Below are 18,502 nucleotides of genomic sequence, written 5' to 3'. Positions count from 1 at the left end.
AGGAGCAATGTTAGCACAGTTTCTCACCATTTTGTAGTTGGCTGACATTTCTTTCTTGCTCTGATCCCTGGGCTGGGATGTGGAGATAAAGGGACTGAAGTCCTGACCCTTGGGTAGTTCACATTTGAGGTGAGGGGAGGAAGAGCTGATACTCAGAGCTAGGCGTAGTCAATGGAGAAGTCGCAGCACGTCCAGAGGGCTCTGGTGGTACACGGAGGGATTCGGGGCAGGGGGGTGGCATTTAGAAGGGCTGCACAGAGGAGGAGGCCTTGGAGCAGCGACTGGGAGTTCACAGGTGTGGAAGCACAGAGCCAAGAAGAGGCGGGGGCCACGCTTGAGGACAGTACGGTGTTCGGTGTGACTGAGCCATAACGATCAGCAGGAAATGAAGCTGTGGCCAGGTCACAGAGGGCCTTGGTGGCAGCCTAAGCAGTTTGGGCTTTCTCTCGGTAATGGGCATTTTGTCAATCAAAACCAAGAATGGTTTTGGTCTCTTCTAGAATGAATCTCTGCCGTTTGGCGACGCCCTGATTCCCTGCGTCTTCATAGAGGCAGGATTCTGGAGTACAGCAGGACTGCTGAGTACTGGTGGGCAGGGGCTGAGTCTGCTGAGGCCGGGAGAGGACTGGCAGGAGTGATGCCCAAAGCCGGCCTTCTCCCCTCACTGCTGGCCAAGAGCCAGTCCCCAATGCGCCTCAAGACAGCAGAGATGTAAAAGAACTGGCCATTTTCAGAGTCCCAAGCACTCCTCTTAGTTTCCTGATTGGGCTGTTTACCTTTTCAGATGCTGCTGAGAGGAGGTGATTTTTCTCAAGGTTTCCTTCCAAGTTCCCTCAAGGGGCGTGTTTTGGGGTTCTGGGATGTGGAAATATACCCTGCTGCTTCCCCGCTCCCCCAGCACCCCTCCCAGTTTGAGCTGGAGAAGCTGTGCACTGAGCTGGCGGGAGCTAAGCACAGCTGCCACCATCGCCTGGGCCCACTCCATGGCTCCCTCGGCCAACAGGTCTCCCAGCGGACAGAGCACTAAGCTCCCTCATCCTGCTGGCAGCCTCGGGAAGCGGGGAAGTGGCTGAGAACCAGTGAGGGGGCTGAGCAGGGAAGCAGGGGGTTGGGCAGGAGCAAGGAGACAGGGTGAGCAAGAGGGGAGCGTACAGGCCGAGGGCCTCAGGAGGATCCACAGCGCCAGCTTGTCATCCCCGCCACCCCCACCTCACCCTCCACCCTGAAAGTTACAAACCAAAAGACTGGGCTCTTTGCATGGCTCTTGGGGAGGCCTCTCTCTGGAAGAGGCACAGACCCTCAGATAACCCACTGGGGTCCCCTTCCTGACACCACAGCCTGTGGTGTCCCAGAGACTGAACAGGACTGGCTGGCAGTATCTTGGGGCCACAGACTTGAACTGCTTAGCCTCCCTTTTCCCACTTGCTCCAGGCCCTGCTCACCCCTGTGCCTTCCGAAAACTTGTCGTTTTCCGGCTGCTCCCCTCCCTACAGAGCTTTCCTCCCTACCTGCTCCTACCCATTGCTAGCTCACCCTGCACCTCCTCTTCCACCCGACCGTTGAGTAACAGAACGTCCTGCTCCAGAACCCAGTCTGTCCCGTCTCTACCTCTTGTGACCCTGGATCCCTTGAGACTAACACCAAAAGCTCTCCCCTTAGCCGGTGTCTCTTCCCCAGCTTCTCTGAGTAAAGAGTTGACTCTAGTCTGTTTTCCACATCTAGGTCACTGCCCCCAGAGGTACATCCTGGGAGGAGATATTTTCATCTAGAGTCTAGCGTTCTGTACCAGGAACCGCCCCCCCCAATATGATAGGACTTTGTTTCTTCAAGGGACTGTGTAATAAGACCTTAGAAATTGTGTGTGTGGTCTAACCCATTTGCTAGATGGAGGAAACAGTAATCCAGAGGAGTGACATGCCTTGTTCAAGGTTACACAGCATGTTAGAGCTGAGACTGGAAATTTTCTTATATCTGCACTGGCAGCTACGGCAGTAATAAACATTTATGGAGCCTGGCTGTAGGCAAGGCACTCTGTCCCAGCATCATAAAAGGGTATGAGATACAGCATCTTCCCTTAGAGACTTAGGATCCAGAGTCTAGATGGCAGGGTGGGACTTGACACAAGATAAATAACCAGGCAGGCGGCATATGCTCCAGGCAAAAATCAGTGCTATAAACAGGCTCTACCCAAGGGTGGAGTTTGCTTTGGGTGGGGCCCGTAGGAGGAGCTTCATATTGTGGGAAGAGCTGGGGACCAGGTTTTCTGGAGTGCCTCCAGTGCTCTGGGTGACTCTGGAAGGGGCTTCCCCTCTCTGGTCCCCAGTGTTCCCTTCTGCACAAGGTGGAGTCAGACCAGGCTGCTGTCTGAAGCCCCGCCCTGCTCTGACAGCCTCTTCCCTTCTCCCTTTCACCGTAAACCCCTCAGGGCAGGGGGTGGATGAGCTTTCTAAGGTAGTCACAAAGTTCTCCCTCTGGAGAGGGAGGCCTAAGGGGCCCTTACTGCCCTCTAGCCCAGGGGACAGTAGGAATTTGAGAGGGGGGTAGTATAATATGGTAGAAAAGTGATCCTGGGAGTTTCCATCGTGGCTCAATGGTAATGAACCCAACCAGGATCCATGAGGATGTGGGTTCATCCCTGGCCTAGCTCAGTGGTTAAGGATCCCAGCGTTGTCATGATCTGTGCTGTAGGTCACAGGAGCAGCTTGGATCCTGTGTGGCTGTGGCATAGGCTGGCGGCTACAGCTCCAATTGGACCCCTAGCCTGGGAATTTCCATATGCCACGGGCACAGCCCTAAAGAGACCAAAAAAAAAAAAAAAAAAAAGCAATCCTGAAACAGCATCCCATCCTCAAAAAAAGCTTGGCAGGTGCTGCTTGGGAAGCCCGAGTGGGCCTCAGGTCAGATTTTGGTTCCTTCTTGGGGCCATGCTCAGAAGACAGAGGGGGTCTCTGCACTCCTGCTATGGAGAGGGGCAGCTTGAGCCCCTGGGGCAGGAGCCAAGGGGGCATCTCAGGAGGCCTAAGGAGATGATGCAACTGTGAGTAAATGTTACCAGCCTCTAGCTCCGGCTGCTTGGGGGCTGGAGGCCGGGACGCTGGAGTCCCCTCTCTCTCCCCTCATCCAACGAGGAGGAGCTGGAGAAACTGGAGGGGAAAACAGATGAAAGAGGGTATCTGGGAAAAGAATAAAGGAGCGAAGGAAGCTCCTAGAAGTAGGATGGGCTGAAAGAGGGAAGGGAGGCCGGGAGTGCATTGATGGAGCTGAGCCCGAGGGGAGAGAGGCCAGGCGGGCGTGGCCGAGGGAGTGGGCCCAGAGCTGGTGGTGACAGATGGGTGGACACAAAGAGGAGGGCTTCGGGGGAGACAGATGGATGGGGGAGGGAGGACAAGAGGCTGGGGGGGGCAGTGGTCGGAGGAGGCCGTAATGAGATTGGAGATGGGCTGGAGCTGGGGAGAGGTGAGCAGAGAGGAGAGAAGAAAGGAGAGGCCGCCTTAGGAGACAAAGGCCTAGGGGGCCAGGGTGAGAGAGGGCTCGGGGGCCCGGCACTGCAAAGGGGGCTTCCAGCCGGGCTGGCAGCACAGAGGGGGACAGATTGCGTGTTAGCCAGAGTGGAGACCCGCTGTCACCTAGAGGCACAGAGAGGTGGAGAGTGGGAGAGAGACTGAGGGAGACCACAGGAGGGAGCCTCACAGAGGGAAGAAAGTCCAAGACAGACCTGCCGCTGCTTCTCGGGAGCACAAACAGCTCCTGCCCAGGAGCTCCTGTGACCCAGAACATGCGCAGTCTCCCACCTGACAGCACCCCCCACCCCACGGGCCACTCCTGGGGAAGGGTCAGGCAATGTGGCACCGAGAGGGTTAATGCCGTCTGCTCTCCCTGCCAGCCGCTTGCCTGGTTGGGTCCCCAGGGCTCCCCACATATGTCACCCCCTCTCCTGCCAAACCCATTGCTTCCTGGCTCCTCCAGGCCCTGCCCCCACCCTCAAGCAGCGGCCCCTGCCCCCGTGTCTTCCCCACACCCCAACCTCCCTCCCCCACCAACTACCTCGCAGGCAGGCAGTGTGGAGATGAGAAGAAATGGTGAGTAGCAGTCTGAAAAAGCAAACGCCTGTAAAATGCAAAACAACCTTAAGCCAGAGCCACACACATCCTCCTACCCCCTCCCCAGGCCCTGCACCTCCTGCCCTCCACAGCAAAGACCCCAGGCTTCTCCTCCTTGCTTGGAGCCTGAGACTGCTGGTAACCTGAGTTGGCCTCAGAGCTCTCCCCAGCCTCCCTCCTATAAATGCGTGGATGGAACTTCTTGCCATCTCTGAATCATTGCAAAAATGTAAGGGGTTGGGGTATCTCGCAGTTTCCTATGTGCAGTGGGACAAAAGCCCTCTGAGGACAACAGTATTTTCCACCTCTTCACAGGTGACAAAATAAGTTCAGTCGAAGTTAATGATGCATCCCAGGTCACCACGACTCGGACCCAGATCTATTGGCCCCAAGTTCAGTAGAATTAGTAGTTCTTCCCACCACTCCATGCTTTAAGCTCCTCCTCTTTATCACATGCTTATGTTCTTCGTTCTTTTTTTTTTTTTTTTTTTTGCACTTTTCAGGGCCACACTCGAGGCATATGGAAGTTCCCAGGCAGGAGTTCCCATCATGGTGCAGCGGAAACGAATCCGACTAGGAACCATGAGGTTGCGGGTTCAATCCCCGGCCACGCTCAGTGGGTTAAGGATCCAGTGGCTACAGCTCCGATTATACCCCTAGCCTGGGAACCTCCATATGGCGTGGGTGCAGCCCTAAAAAGACAAAAAGACGAAAAAAAAAAGAAGTTCCCAGGCTAGGGGTCCAGTTGGAGCTATAGCTGCCAGCCTACACCATAGCCACGACAGCATCAGATCTGAGCCATCTGAGCTGCATCTGAGACCTATGCCACAGGTCATGGCAACGCTGGATCCTTAACCCACTGAGCGAGGCCAGGGATAGAGCCCGCATCCTCATGGTTCCTAGTCAGATTCGTTTCCGAGGCCCCACAACGGGAACTCCTGTTCTTTGTTCTTTTTAGCTATTCCCCTGAGGAGCAAAACCAAACCCCCGAGTGAAGACTGGGGCTGAGGGCTGAAGAGTCCAGGAATGACAGAAGCAGGGGAGGCAGAGGTGGTCCAGAGCACCCTCCCACCCCACCCCGCCCCTACCATCTAACCTCAGCTTGCACTGGGGACAGCCTGGGCTGGTGCATCAAGGATGGAAAGCCCAACTGCCTAAAAGAAGGGAGGCCAGGAAGGACCTTGGTTCCTCTCTCCTGCTTCCGCCCCCTCCACCCCGACCATGGTTCCCTTCTGCTAGGGTCTCTCCAGGTCCTGAGTCTGTTTTGCTCAATGTCTCACCCTTGGGAAGCCAGACTCTGCCATTTCAGTGACAGGCCCGCGTCTCTGTAGCTGTGTTCATCCTGACTCTCCACCTTGTCTTTATCTCCAATATTTTTTGGTTTCCTCACAACTGTGCACTCTGGCTCCCCCAGGTCTATATGACCCACCCTGCCTTGGGGTCTCCCTCGGGACTCTCCCAGTGTCACTCTCTGTCCACCCCCGAACATCTGTGTTTCTCCACATCTGTAAATTCCCCCTGGTCTGTGTCTCCCTCACCATCTCCTCTTTTCAAGTCTCTCCCTACATCTCTATCCCCCTGTATCTTGCATCCCCGAGTCTTCCACAAGGCCTTGGCAACTGCCAAGTCTGCTCCCATCCTCTCTTTTATCTCTCTATCTCCCTACGTCTCCATCTCTCTGTGACGCGTCTTCCCGAGTCTCTACATCTTCCCCTTGTCTGTCACCTAATGATCCTGTTTTCTTAATCCTTTTTCTCTCCCTGGGTCTCAATATCTCCCCACGTCTCTCCCTCCATCTCCTCTGCTCCCTCTCCATCTCCCATTTGTTCTGTATCTCTCCTCTCCTCTCCGGCACTCTCTCCTGAGTCTCTCTGTCTCCCAATTTCTTGGATGGGGTGGAGGGCAGGAGGGTGGGGGAGGTAGAATTGTTGTTGCTGGGGGCTCATTAGGTAGAGATTGGTTTTTAATCAGCACCATGGCAATGATGATGCAAGAACTGAGATGCCACCTGATCCCCTGCTCGCCCCCAGCCCCCCTCCTCAAGCCTCCTTTCCCCTCCAGCTCAGCCCATCTGCTGGCGCCTGGGCACCTGTCTGGGCCTGCCCAGGTGGGAGTTGGCACCTCCCAGACGTGGGGGGAGGGAGGGGGAGGGAAGCTTGGGGAGGAATTATAGGACTCCCCTTAGGGAATGCCTTACCCTGGAGGAAGCCCAGAAAAAGTTGATCAGCAACAGGGAAATGGCAAATGCTTCCAACAGCCTGAAGGTGGGGTGTGTTCCTCCTAAGGCCCAGGCCCATTACACGCATTATCTCACTTAATCTCTGCAGCAGCCCAAGTGGCAGCTATAGTTAATGCCATTTTACAGAAAAGGAAGGTTGAGGCTCGTCGAGAGGTTAAGTTACTCGTCCAAGGTCACACAGCCTACAGGGCTTTCTCCACTGTAGCACGCTGTCTCTGGAGTCTGCCCAGCCATGGTTCATTTTGGATACTCACAAAGGTTCAGTGACAGCATTCAACAGCTGAGTGAGAAAGAGAACTGTGGATACGGAAACATAGCCCACTGCCTCTCTGTGTGTCTCTTGCTCCCTGCTCCTGCCACCCTGCATCACACACTCACACACATGCACACACATACATGCACACACAGGCTGGAGGCAGCTGAGTTACTGATGTGAACTTAATCAATGTCCATTGCATATGATTTTATAGCTAATTTTCTTATGACTCATTTGATGCCCCAGCGTGCTTGAAGTGCCTGGGTGCCCTGCCCTCCTCCCACGGGGTCCTTCCAACCCTGGCTCCTCCTCTCTCAGCACTCCTGCACTCTGCTCCTTTTAGCCCTTACTCTTTACTCCTGAGAGCCCCCCTCCCCCAATTCCCAATGGGTCAGGTTGGGCCGGCAAGCCTAGAAAAATGCCTTGTGGAATCAGTGTCAGGAATCTGACCCTGCTCCCCGTCCCAGTGATGGGGTAGGTGGGAGGCTGGAGGCTGGGATAAAATGGTGTGTGGGGTGACTGAATCCCAAGGTGATAGGGGCAGGAGCCTGAACAGTAGCCCCAGGCAGCCTGGCAGGGGGCTGATGGGAACCAGCATTAGGAAGGATGAGAGCTTGGTGAGGGCAAGGATGCTAGGTTCTCTTCTGCATTTTAGTACTGTCTGCTTGCCCTTTCCCAGGTTTCTCTGTTAGTACCTTGGAAATCCTTTTTCCCAGGGAAAAGGAGACATGGGAAGGGCTGTCAAAGTCCAGCGGGGACTCAGAATGGGACCGTGGCATTGAAACCTGGCTTGCTGGGGGCCTCTGTCCCTGCTTGCCTCTGGTGTGGGAGACTGAGGGGGTTCATCTGTGATCCTGCCCTGGCTCCAGCCCCAGCCCCAGCCCCACCCCTTCCCCAGCTCTCCATTTCTTGCTTATGAAATATGCATGGAGAACAGATGTCCCTGCTCCCCCACTCCCCGCCCCCCCCAGGGCCAACCCCCGCCCCCAGCTCCCAGGGGGTTCCCAGATCCCTCCGCCAATGGCTGCCTGGCCTGGCTGTTTAATATTGATGAGGGAGGGGGGCCGGGCCAGCCAATGGAGAGCTGGGGGTGTGTGTGTGTATCTCCATATATATACATAGGGCTGGGCCAGCTCAGGTGTGTATGTGTCTGTGAGTGTGTGTGTACGCGAGCCTGTGTGAGTGTGGGTGGCCCCAGTACCTGGCCAAGCCCACCCCAACCACCTGGGCTCTATATTCCCAACATGTGTACCCCTCTCATCTGCCCCGGAGCCTGTACAGCCACGCCACGCTGCCCCGGAGAGGTCTAGAAAGCTGGTCACAAACTTTGCAGACGGATGAGCTCTGAGCAGCCAGAGGAGACTGGGGCTGTCAACGCTGCCCCCCTGTCCTGCCAGCTTGGATTCCCTTGCAGGGTCCTCCTAGGTAAAGGGGGAACCATGGGCTGGGGAGGGGTGGGCGTGGCCCTCCCACTCTCTGGCTCAAGTCCCCTCCCAGAGCCTCCCTCTAGTTCTCGCTCCTGAGCTGTCTCTCTGTCTCCCCCACCTCCCTCTTCCCCACGTCTCTTTGATTCTTTGTGCCTGTCTATTCTCTGTCGGGTTAGGGATGGCAGAGGTGGGGTGGGAAGTCCTTCCCTGGATGCTTGGAATTGCTGATCCTCGGAGGAGCCTGGAACTTTGAGACCAGAAGTGGATTTGGGGGTGAGGACTGACTCCACGGGTAAATAGAAGCGGCTGCCAGGACTGGAGCTGAGATGAACAGGGGGACCAGGTGGAAATGGGACTGGGGTCAGATTGGGAGCGCATAGGGAGACGGGAAGGGGAAGCGGTCAGGAATGAAGGAACGTGGGGACCAGGAAGAGGGAGAATCGGGCTGTGATGGATGTGCCGAGAACCCCACAGCCGAACTCCTGAAGCATGGGGGTGGGGAGTTGGGGCACCAGACAGGTACTGGGAGCTGCTGACTTTGGGATCTCCCATGCTATCACCATCCATCTCTTCTTGTTCCTTTGGACCCTGGAATACAGAGTGTGTTCTAAATTTGGGGACCCACCACCTTCAGTTTTGTGTTATGGCCATGTGTGTACGTGCCGTTAGATGTTGATGATCTTGCACCTCCAACCCTCAGAGCTGGTGTTAGTGGAGTACTCAGTTGAGCTTGTTTTCTGCCTGCTGGGGCAGAGCGATGCTGGGGAGCCCTGATCCCTGTGAATGTGTCTGTCAGGCAGGAGCACCTGGGCGGGCTGACGAGGAGGGGGAGAGGGGGATTGTGAAGGAGGTTCTGTGCCTCTGTTTCTGGTCGTTCAGTCCTGGCTGAGCTCACAGAGTGGTCCACCATTCCCATTTAACACTCCCCACCCCAGAGCAAAGCCCCATCCCCAACCTTTCCCAGACCATGTTCCTGCAACCTCTCCCTGATTTCCTCTGGTCCCAGGGACAAGCAAACCTTAGCTAAGCCTCCAAAGAGTGCCCCCCACCCCCATCGCTGTCCACATCCTGCCCTGCAGGTCACCTCTGAACTGGCCTTGAGCTGTGGGAGGATGAAGCATAAAGCTGGATTATGTTCCCTTTCCCCAGTCTTTGCAGAGTTGCCAAAAGGGCTAGGGGATGGCAAGGTTTGAGGGTTTGAGGACAGAGCAGGAGGAAGGGGCTCTCCCGAGCAGGGAGACTGTGGTCAGAAGAAATACGTCCCCCTGATTCTGGTGGTCCAGGTGGGAGGCTCTGGTGTCTGCAGGGGTCCCCTGGTGGGTGCAGGGGCTGGGAAGGACTGAGCCTGGGCAGCTGTGCCAAGCTCTGTGCGTCCCACGGTCCACTCTACAAAGGGCAGTCTGCGTGTTTATCACCCCCTCTCCTCACACACGCATACAGAAGCAGCAAGGGTGGAGAGGGACCCTGGGAGGGAGGGGCTCACAGGATCAAGGCTTATAATTCTCCCCTCACAACCAGGAAAGGTTTAGAGCCACAGCCCATCTCTCTCAGAGCTGTGGCTCCAGTCTCGGTCAGCACCAAGGCCTTTTTTAATTATTAAAACTTTTTATTGTGATAAAATAAATAACACGAACCTCACCATTTTAAGCGTAGCGTTCAGTAGCGTTAGGTATCTTCGCATCGTTATGAAACAGATCTCCAGAACTGTTTCCTCTTTTAAATCTGAAACTCTACATCCTTTGAAACACACCTCCTCTCTTCCCACCTCTCCTCAGCCTCTGGGAACCACCATTCTACTTTCTGCTGCTATGAAGTTGTCTACTTAGATACATCATATTAGTGGAATCATACAATATTTGTGTTTATAAGTAGAGTCAAACAATATTTGTGGTTTGGGGACGGGCTTATTTCACTTAGCATAGTGTCCTCAAGGATCATCCATGTTGTAGCACGTGACAAGATTTTCTTCCTTTATGAGGCTGAGTAGTATTCCGTTGGATGCATATGCTGCATCTTCTTTTTTTTTTTTTTTTTTTGCTGCATCTTCTTGATCCACGCAGCTATTGATGAGCATTCGGATTGTTTCCATATCTTGGCTATTGTGAATAATGATGCAGTGAACGTGGGGGTACAGCCATCTCTTCAGCATCCAGATTTCAATTCTCTTGGACATATAGACAGACGTGGCAGTAGTGATAGGTGGTGGTACGGTAATCCTACTTTTAATTTTTAAAGGAAACTCTATACTGTTTCCGCAACAATTGCACCATTTTACAATCCCACCAACCAGGGTTGGGGTCCCAATTTCTCTCCATCCGCACCAGCACTTGCTTTCTAGGTTTTGTTGTTGTTGTTTTATAGTAACTATCCTAATGGATGTGAGGTCAAATCTCATTGTGACTTTTTTGGAGAGGCTGTGCCTGTGGTGTGCGGAAGTTCCCGGGGTAGGGATCGAATTGGCACCATACCAGTGACAACACCAGATCCTTAACTTGCTGGGCCGCCAGTGAACTCCCTCATTGTGATTCTGAGTTCCATTTCTCTGACGATTGATTAGTGATGTTGAGCATCTTTTCATCTATTTGTTGACTATTTGTATATCAGCTTTGGAGAAATGTTTTCAAATCCTTTGCTCATTTTTTTCCCCCTTTTTTGGCTGCCCTGCAGCACATGGAGTTCCCGGGCCAGGGATCAAATCAGAGCCACAACTGCGACCTATTCTGCAGCTGCTAGCAATGCTGGATCCTTTAACCGAGTGTGCTGGGCGGGGATCGAGCCCTTGTCCTGGCACAGCAGCGGTGCTGCCAATCCCATTGCACTACAGCAGGAACTCCCCCCCCCTTTTTTTCTTCTCCCATTTTTCATCAAGTTATTTGATTTTTTTGTTGTTGAGTTGTAGAGGTTCTTATAATATTCTGGAGAGTAACCCCTTATCATTGATACGACTTGCAAATATTTTCTCCCATTGTCTTTTCACTCTGTTGATTGTATCCTTTGATGTACAAAAGTTTTAAACTTTGATGTAGTCCCATTTGTCTATTTTTGCTTTTGTTGTCTGTGCTTTTGGTGTCATATCCAAGAAATCACTGCCAAGTCCAATGTCATGAAGTTTTACCCCTGTGCTTTCTTCTAGGAGCTCTAGTTTTAGGTTTTACATTTAGGTCTGTAATCCTCTTGCTCAGTTTGATCCTGCCCTATGTGCTTCTCATCGCTTCTTCATCTTTCCTGTTGCCCACTTTTTGAATTCTCCTCCCGTCTCTCTTTCTTTTTATTCTTTATACTGTGGCCACCTGCCTGTCTCTCCTGCCAGCCCTCCCCCTGTTTCTGCCTTCTTCCTCTAAGCTTACAGTACCTCCCCTCTCCCAGCGCACCTCAAACCTTCCCCACCCCTCCCCATCTCGGAGCTGTTCCCTCCTTCCTCCCTCTGACCCCATCAATTTCCCCTTCTCTCTTCCAGGCTCCTAACTGGAACACTGACCATGGAACCCTGAAGGAGCTCTGACTTCCTGAGCTCAGTGGCAGACCCCAGCATCCCAGGCCCTTCCTGCCCCTCCCGCAACCAGCTTTCAGGCTCCCAGAGGGAGGGGTGGGGAGGGGATCCTGATCTCTCAGGGCGGGAGGCGTCCATCATGATGCTCAACTCAGACACCATGGAGCTGGACCTGCCTCCCACCCACTCTGAGACCGAGTCAGGCTTCAGCGACTGTGGGGGCGGGGCGGGCCCGGACGGGGCGGGGCCCGGGGGACCCGGAGGGGGCCAGGCTCGGGGCCTTGAGCCGGGAGAGCCCGGCCGGAAAGACCTGCAGCACCTGAGCCGGGAGGAGCGGCGGCGCCGGCGGCGCGCCACAGCCAAGTACCGCACGGCCCACGCCACGCGGGAGCGTATCCGCGTGGAAGCCTTCAACCTGGCCTTCGCCGAGCTGCGCAAGCTGCTGCCCACGCTGCCCCCGGACAAGAAGCTTTCCAAGATTGAGATCCTGCGCCTGGCCATCTGCTACATCTCCTACCTGAACCACGTGCTGGACGTCTGAACGCGGTCGGCCTCCCGCCTTGGATTCACCCCTCTTCCAGGGGCCCTCGCTGGGGTCCCTTCTCACTGCTTAGGACAGCCTCTCCCCCCTGAGCCCCTGTTCCTTGGCATGGCATGTACCCACAGGCCCTCTGGCCCAGGCATAGTGCCCACCGGTCGGTCGTGGAGGCGACTTTCTTTCATTCACCCAGGCACCCGGAGGGCTCGTCTCATGGGTACCTTCTCTAGTTTGTGGCTGGGGCCCAGCTGGTTAGAAATGTTTGCTTGGGTGGTGGGTATACAGTCTCCGCATGACCCCTAGCTCGCTCATGGGCTGCTGCCTCTTCCACCCTTGTGTCCAAAGTTTCAGAGACACTCCCTACCCCCCCCACATACACACACACTTGGACTCTGCCCCTGGCCCTCTTTCCACCTTGTTCCAGCTTCTCCTGCCCTTGGGAGGGAGGGGCATGGGAACAGGAAGGGGAAAGGCCAAGCTTAGTGTCCTGTTGGTTTTTCCCTCGGAGGTCTCAGTCTAACCATGCTTGGCAGATGGGCCGGCCCTTGGGAGCAGAGGCATGGCGAGGTAACTCCTGTGAGGGGACTCTTGGTAGCTGGGAATGATGGAAAAACTCTGTTTTCTATCACGTTCCTGAGGCGAACACATACAGACCTCAGATCTTACTCGGTAGTGCGTGCCTTGCCCTCTCTGAGCTATTTGGCACTCTCCCTGTGCCCTCCCACCCCAACTATCCCACTCGACTCCCTCCCAGTGTGCAGCTAGAGGAGAATCCTCGGTCTTGGGGTGGGGTTCCCCAAACTCCACCCAGAGTATCTGTGAAAGGCCCAGGCCATGGGTCAGCCAGCTCTCACGTCTGCTCCCTCCGTCCATCCCAGCCCACCATGAAAATGTGCAAAACCGGTACCGGCTTCTCCCTCGGATGCAGGGGGGTGTCCTACTAATGCCCGCTGGGAAAGCTCAGCCCTCCTGGACCTAGGACGTCTTTACTCCATTTTTTTTTCTCCTTCCTTGTGCTGCTTGAGCAAGGAAAGAGACCCTAACCCCATCCTACCCCACCTCAAGGCTCTCTGCATCCCGCACCATGCTGCTGAGCCCACCAGCTCACTACAGCCCAGGGGCGGTGGGAGAAGGGCCCCAGGACCTGTGTAGAAGAGAGATGAACTCACCGCACTTCCCATGCTCCTGTCTCCCTAGCACCAAACTCCTAGCTCTGCAAGGATATTATTTATTTATGTATTTATTTATTTATTCATCTATTTATTTACTTATTTATTTATAAATATTACTATTTATTGCCGAGTTGTGCACTTTGGGGTCGAGTGAGAGAGCTTCTGGCAGCCCTAGCCGGATCTCTCTTGCTTCCTCCCTGGTTATTCTCCTCCCTTTCTTGCTCCTTTTGCAACTTCCAGTGTGTGAGGAGATCACTCTTGTTCCCCACACCCACATCCCTTCCTGGGATCCACCTGTCCTGACACCCTGGTCCTCTGGGATGGCACCCCTCCCCCACTTCCAGGGCTCCTGGATCCTTCCTCCTGCTCCCTCCATCCCCAGACAATCCCACTCCAGTCCTGCCTGCTTCTCTTCTCTCTCGAGCCCTCCCCCGTGAATCCTCACTTCTTCCTAAGATCCCTCAACAGTAGGCCCTAGGGGTCTGTGTCCTGTGTCCTGTGTTTCCCTCCTGTTGTGTTTTTGGTTTCATACAAAAAGAAAAATTAAAGTGACCTCGTTCTAGCACCAGGTTCAACTGTGGATCATTCTATTGAGTTGGAAAGCTGGGTTGTAGTCTCTGGTAGGGCAGGCATTGAGGGTCGGAAGCTTTGAAGGCTCTTCTGATGGGGTCATGAGAGATGGCAGTGGTGGACAAATGAAAACAGAGAAGAAGGGGTCACAGGGTAAAGAGGTGCAATGGAGAGTGTAACACACAGGTCCCGGGCCTCTTCACCTAAACTCCCATGTAGCTCCCTCTTGGCACCCATTGACCTTCTGACCCCTCTGATGCTGTGCTTCTGCTCCTGCTCGCTCTGGATCAGAGAAAGAGCTGAGTGTCCCAGTGGAACTCAAGTTAAACATGTGTCTGTGGGTCCATGCTGCTGGGTTACAAAACATTTCATGCCATGGCTATGAAATAGGACCTTCCCCGTTACTGTCTCTGAAGTGAGTCAAAATTCCTTGCAAAAACAATTCTTGGCCCATTTGTGTTCCCTAACCTTAGGATACTGGAGAGAACACAGTGAAAACCTAGGATTAAGAGAGGAATAGGAAAAAGATAAAAAGGAGTGCAGAAGGGATATCACAGCATCCTGGAGGGGACACTAATATCAACTTATGGATGAGGAACTAGAGCCCAGAGAGGAGAAGGACATTGCTCAAAGTCACAGAGCTAGTTAGGGGCAGAGAGAAAGTTCAGGATGTGGCTGTGGTGTAGGCCAGCAGCTGCAGGTTCCAATTTGACCCCTAGCCTGGGAACTTCCATATGTTGCAGGTGTTGCCCTAAAAAGAAAAATTTTTAAAAAGTCTAAACCCAGGTTTTTTTGTCCTATATTGCCAATGCCCTTCTGCTTCCCTGGAATGACATGGCCTGACAAGTGGTACTCAATGGAGTTACCATTTTATTTTATTTTAATTTTCTTTGTCTTTTTAAGGCCACACCCATGGCATATGGAAGTTCCTGGGCTAGGAGTTGAACTGGAGCTGTAGCTTTTGGCCTACACCACAGCCAGAGCAACACCAGATCTAAGCTGTGTCTGCGACCTACAGCACAGCTCATGGCAATGCTGGATCCTTGATCCACCGAGCGAGGCCAGGGATTGAACCTGTGTCCTCATGGGTACTAATCAGGTTTGTTACCTCTGAGCCACACCGGGAACTCCCTGGACTTCCGGTTTGAACAGAAACTTTGATAAACTAGAGAGTATTCAGAGCTGTGGGTCCAAGAAGGCAAAAAGGTGGAGATGACTTCACAGGAGGAATAGTTGAAAAACTGAGGATATGTGTCTTTGCAAGAGTAGACTTAGAGGAGTTCCCGTCATGGCTCAGTGGTTAACGAATCCGAGTAGGAACCATGAGGTTGAGGGTTCGATCTCTGGCCTTGCTCAGTGGGTTAAGGATCTGGCATTGCCATGAGCTGTGGTGTGGGTTGCAGACGCCGCTTGGATCTGGCATTGCTGTGGCTCTGGTGTAGGCTGGCAGCTACAGTTCCCATTAGACCCCTAGCCTAGGAACTTCCATATGCCGCAGGCGCAGCCCTAAAAAGACAAAAAAAAAAAAAAAGAGTAGACTTAGGGACGTATGATACCCATTTTCAACTATTGAAAGAAAAGAGAAAAACTGACATTCTGCGTGGCCCCAGGAAGCAGAACAGGAACCAGCAGGTGGAAGTGATGTGAAACAGATTTTAACTCCAAAAACCTTTGCAACATCTGGAGCTGTCCACCAGTGGAAGCACCTGCCTCAAGGAGAGGGAGTCCAAGTAGACCGGCTGGAGAGGTCAACGTAGGCAGAATTATCAGGGAGCCATTCCTGCCTAGATGAAACACTGGCTACGTAAACTCGAAGATCCTTTCCAAACTTAAGGTCATCCGAGAAGGCTGAAGACCCATGCTGGGAGGAAAATGCTGAGATGTCCTTCAGTCTCTCAAGGGTGCTGTTTTCATCTCTGATGGGCCACGAATGACATTAGCAGCAAGATGGGTTTGTGTTAGACTTGGGGAGGAACTCCCATACTGGAAGAGGTTGACAGCTTCCCTTCCCCACATGATTTATTCATTATTTATTTTGATTTCTATTTATTTCTTTATTTTAGGGCCATACTGGGACATATGGAAGTTCCCAGGCTACGGGTTGAATCAGAGCTGCAGCTGCTGGCCTACACCACAGCTACAGCAACGCCAGATCTGAGCCGCATCTGCAACCTACATCACAGCTCACAGCAATGTTGGATCCTTAACCCATTGGACGATGCCAGGTATGGAACCTGTGTCCTCATGGATGCTAGTCGGTTACCAGTGAGGTATGACGGGACCACCATCCCTTCCCCATATGATTTAGATGAAATGTACTTTGCTCAGAGCCAGGCAAGAGGGAGGACTGAACAGAGACCAGGGAGAATCTGAGGACTACCGTGGGGCCAGGGCTGGAAAGGAGCACAGAACACCTGTGGTGTGCCGAAGTTTCCAGGCTAGGTATCAAACCCATGCCACAGCAGTGATCCTTAACCCACTAGGCCACCAGGGAACTCCCCAACAGCTTTGTTCTAAAGGCAGGTAAAATGCTGTCCACAAAGGTGATGGGACTCACCCACGGTGGCGGACAGGGGTTAGAACCCGTGTCTGCCATTCCTGACCCTGAGCGCTTTGTGCCTTCCCTGCACAGCAGCTTCAGTCCTCTGAGCCCCATGCCTGCCTCTCAGCCCTTTGCCGGCTGGAAAGCAGAAGGGGTTACTGGCCCCCTCCCTTCAGGGATCCCTTAGGGCCTGGGGGTGGTGAGAGGGGGCAGCTGCAGCTGTTCTACTGCTAGCTCCGAATTTCTTCAGATAATCAATTGGCCTCGGCTGCCGCTCTGCTCCACAGGACAGGAGAAGAAGGAGGAAAAGAGTAGGAGGGGGAAGGGAGCAGGGGACCAGGCCCTGGGAGAGGAGACTGTCAGGGAGCCCGAAGTCCCGGATGAGGCAAAAGGGAGCGCTCAGGGCTAACACGCAGGGAGGAGGGAGGAATGGAAGGTTAGAAGAGGATGCATCTGGGGGCCCTCATTCCCCAACCTCTGAAACCCTGCAGGTGGGCAGTTGGGTGGGGGAGGGGCAGTTTGGGGGCACCTGGGGGGTGGGGCTCTGGCACCTCACCCCTCCCATCCTCCCCCAGTGCCTTCCCATCATGCCCCATCGAGCTTTCCGTGCCCTCTTCCATCCCGGCTAATAACACGCCTTGACCCTCCGGTGTGGTCTGTCATAATTGCTCCCCTCTGCCCCTTTTCTCAGCAAACCCCACCCCCAGTGACAGAGCAGACAGCAGGGCCCCAGGCGGTTGAGCAAGTAGAGGGGGGGACTTTTAGCCACTCCTCCCCCTCCTCCCTTTACACACACACACACACACACACACACACACACACACACACACACACACACACACACACACACACACGGCAGGCTGCCAGGCATATGGCCCCTTTGTGCCCACACAATGGAGGCCCTGCTGGTGCCCCTTCCCAGTCTGGGCACGGGGCTCCTCTCACTCATTTCACCCACCTTCCTTCCTTCCTCCTCCATCCCCAGCGTAGTGCCTGCCTCGCCTTCGCTTCTTCCTCTTTCTGGAAGGCCCCTTAGCACCCCCCTCCTTCATCTTTCTGACTCTTTCTTGTTTTCTTGTGTCCGTTCCGAAGCTCTTGAAATCTGACTGGGCGAGGATTAGGGACAGAAGAAAGAAGCTAACAGGAAGGTCACAGTCCCTGACTGCTGGCCGGCCAGAGAAAAGAAGGAAGAGAGCAGAGCTGGAGTTGGGGAGAAGGGGGGCAGTGGTGGACACAGCAGAAGCAGCAATGCCCTGATGACCTGCGTCTCAGCTCCATACTCAACATTTATCCTTTGTGCCATAGCGAGCAAAACATATGCCTCCCTGGGTCTCCATTTCCTCATCTGCAAAATGGGGGAGATAACAAGACCTGCCTTACAGGGGTGTTAGGAAGATTAAATGAGATCATCCTGGCAGCGCTTGGCATGGTAAGTGCTCACGGATGATACCCTAGGAGCAGTATGGCAAAGGGCTAACCTGTACTATTGCACAGTCTATGGGCCGTACAATGTGCCAGGCCAGGGCAGTGAAGGGGCCTGATTGTGAGACCTTGCTCCAGCAGAGGAGAGGTGCGCTGGTACCAGGGAGGATGCATACATCCTCTGAGAGGTGGCCTTGGAATCAAGCCCCTTGTGGGGGATCCTGGGCATCAGTCAGGAGTCCAACCCCAAATTCAGGAAAACAAGATACAGTGGGAGGGGACAAGGGACTGTGGGGAAGCCAGAGGGGGGAGATCTCTTGGCCCAGACTTCTGTGGGAAGTTAGGGCCAAACTCTGAAATCTGCTCAACTGAGGATGGACACATCGCGCTGAGGAGGAGAGGAGTCTGGGTGCCCAAGAAGCAGAAAAGGAGGGAGACCTGGGTCGGGAAATAGGATCAGAACGTTGTGTGAGTCCAAGGACTTTTCTGGCTCCTCCTCTTCCTCTGTTCCCTCCCTGTAGCAAGTTTAAGTCAGGTCTGATTATTGCTTGTTGAGCACTGCCCTCTGCTGGCTGCGAGCAGATACGTTCTCACGCTTCCTCCTCTCTGTGGGGAGGTGCTAAGCGGGGGTAAAAGAGAACATACTAGGTTGTAAATCAACTCTACCACAATAAAATTAAAAGAGAGAGAGAGGGAGAGGGAAAAGCTATACTAGACTGGTGACAAAGGGTGAAGGAGAAGTGGTG

General features: G+C 53.9%; 1 protein-coding gene across 1 annotated transcript; it reads left to right on the top strand.

Annotated features, from left to right (window-relative positions):
* The first annotated feature begins 7,569 nt into the window (after window positions 1-7,569).
* NHLH1 (nescient helix-loop-helix 1) lies at window positions 7,570-13,787 on the top strand. Its single transcript, XM_047782985.1, has 2 exons — window positions 7,570-8,020; window positions 11,480-13,787. The coding sequence occupies exon 2, from the start codon at window positions 11,652-11,654 to the stop codon at window positions 12,051-12,053; it is 402 nt and encodes a 133-aa protein (XP_047638941.1). The 5' UTR covers window positions 7,570-8,020; window positions 11,480-11,651; the 3' UTR covers window positions 12,054-13,787.
* Window positions 13,788-18,502: the final 4,715 nt, after the last annotated feature.

This window comes from Phacochoerus africanus, chromosome 6, assembly GCF_016906955.1.
Source record: "Phacochoerus africanus isolate WHEZ1 chromosome 6, ROS_Pafr_v1, whole genome shotgun sequence".
Taxonomy (NCBI): Eukaryota; Metazoa; Chordata; class Mammalia; order Artiodactyla; family Suidae; genus Phacochoerus; species Phacochoerus africanus.
This window is presented reverse-complemented; position numbering and strand designations above follow the sequence as displayed.

Bases quoted from the DNA above. Each gene is read 5' to 3' on its own strand.
- NHLH1 (XM_047782985.1), top strand. From the start codon at position 11,652: ATGATGCTCAACTCAGACACCATGGAGCTGGACCTGCCTCCCACCCAC.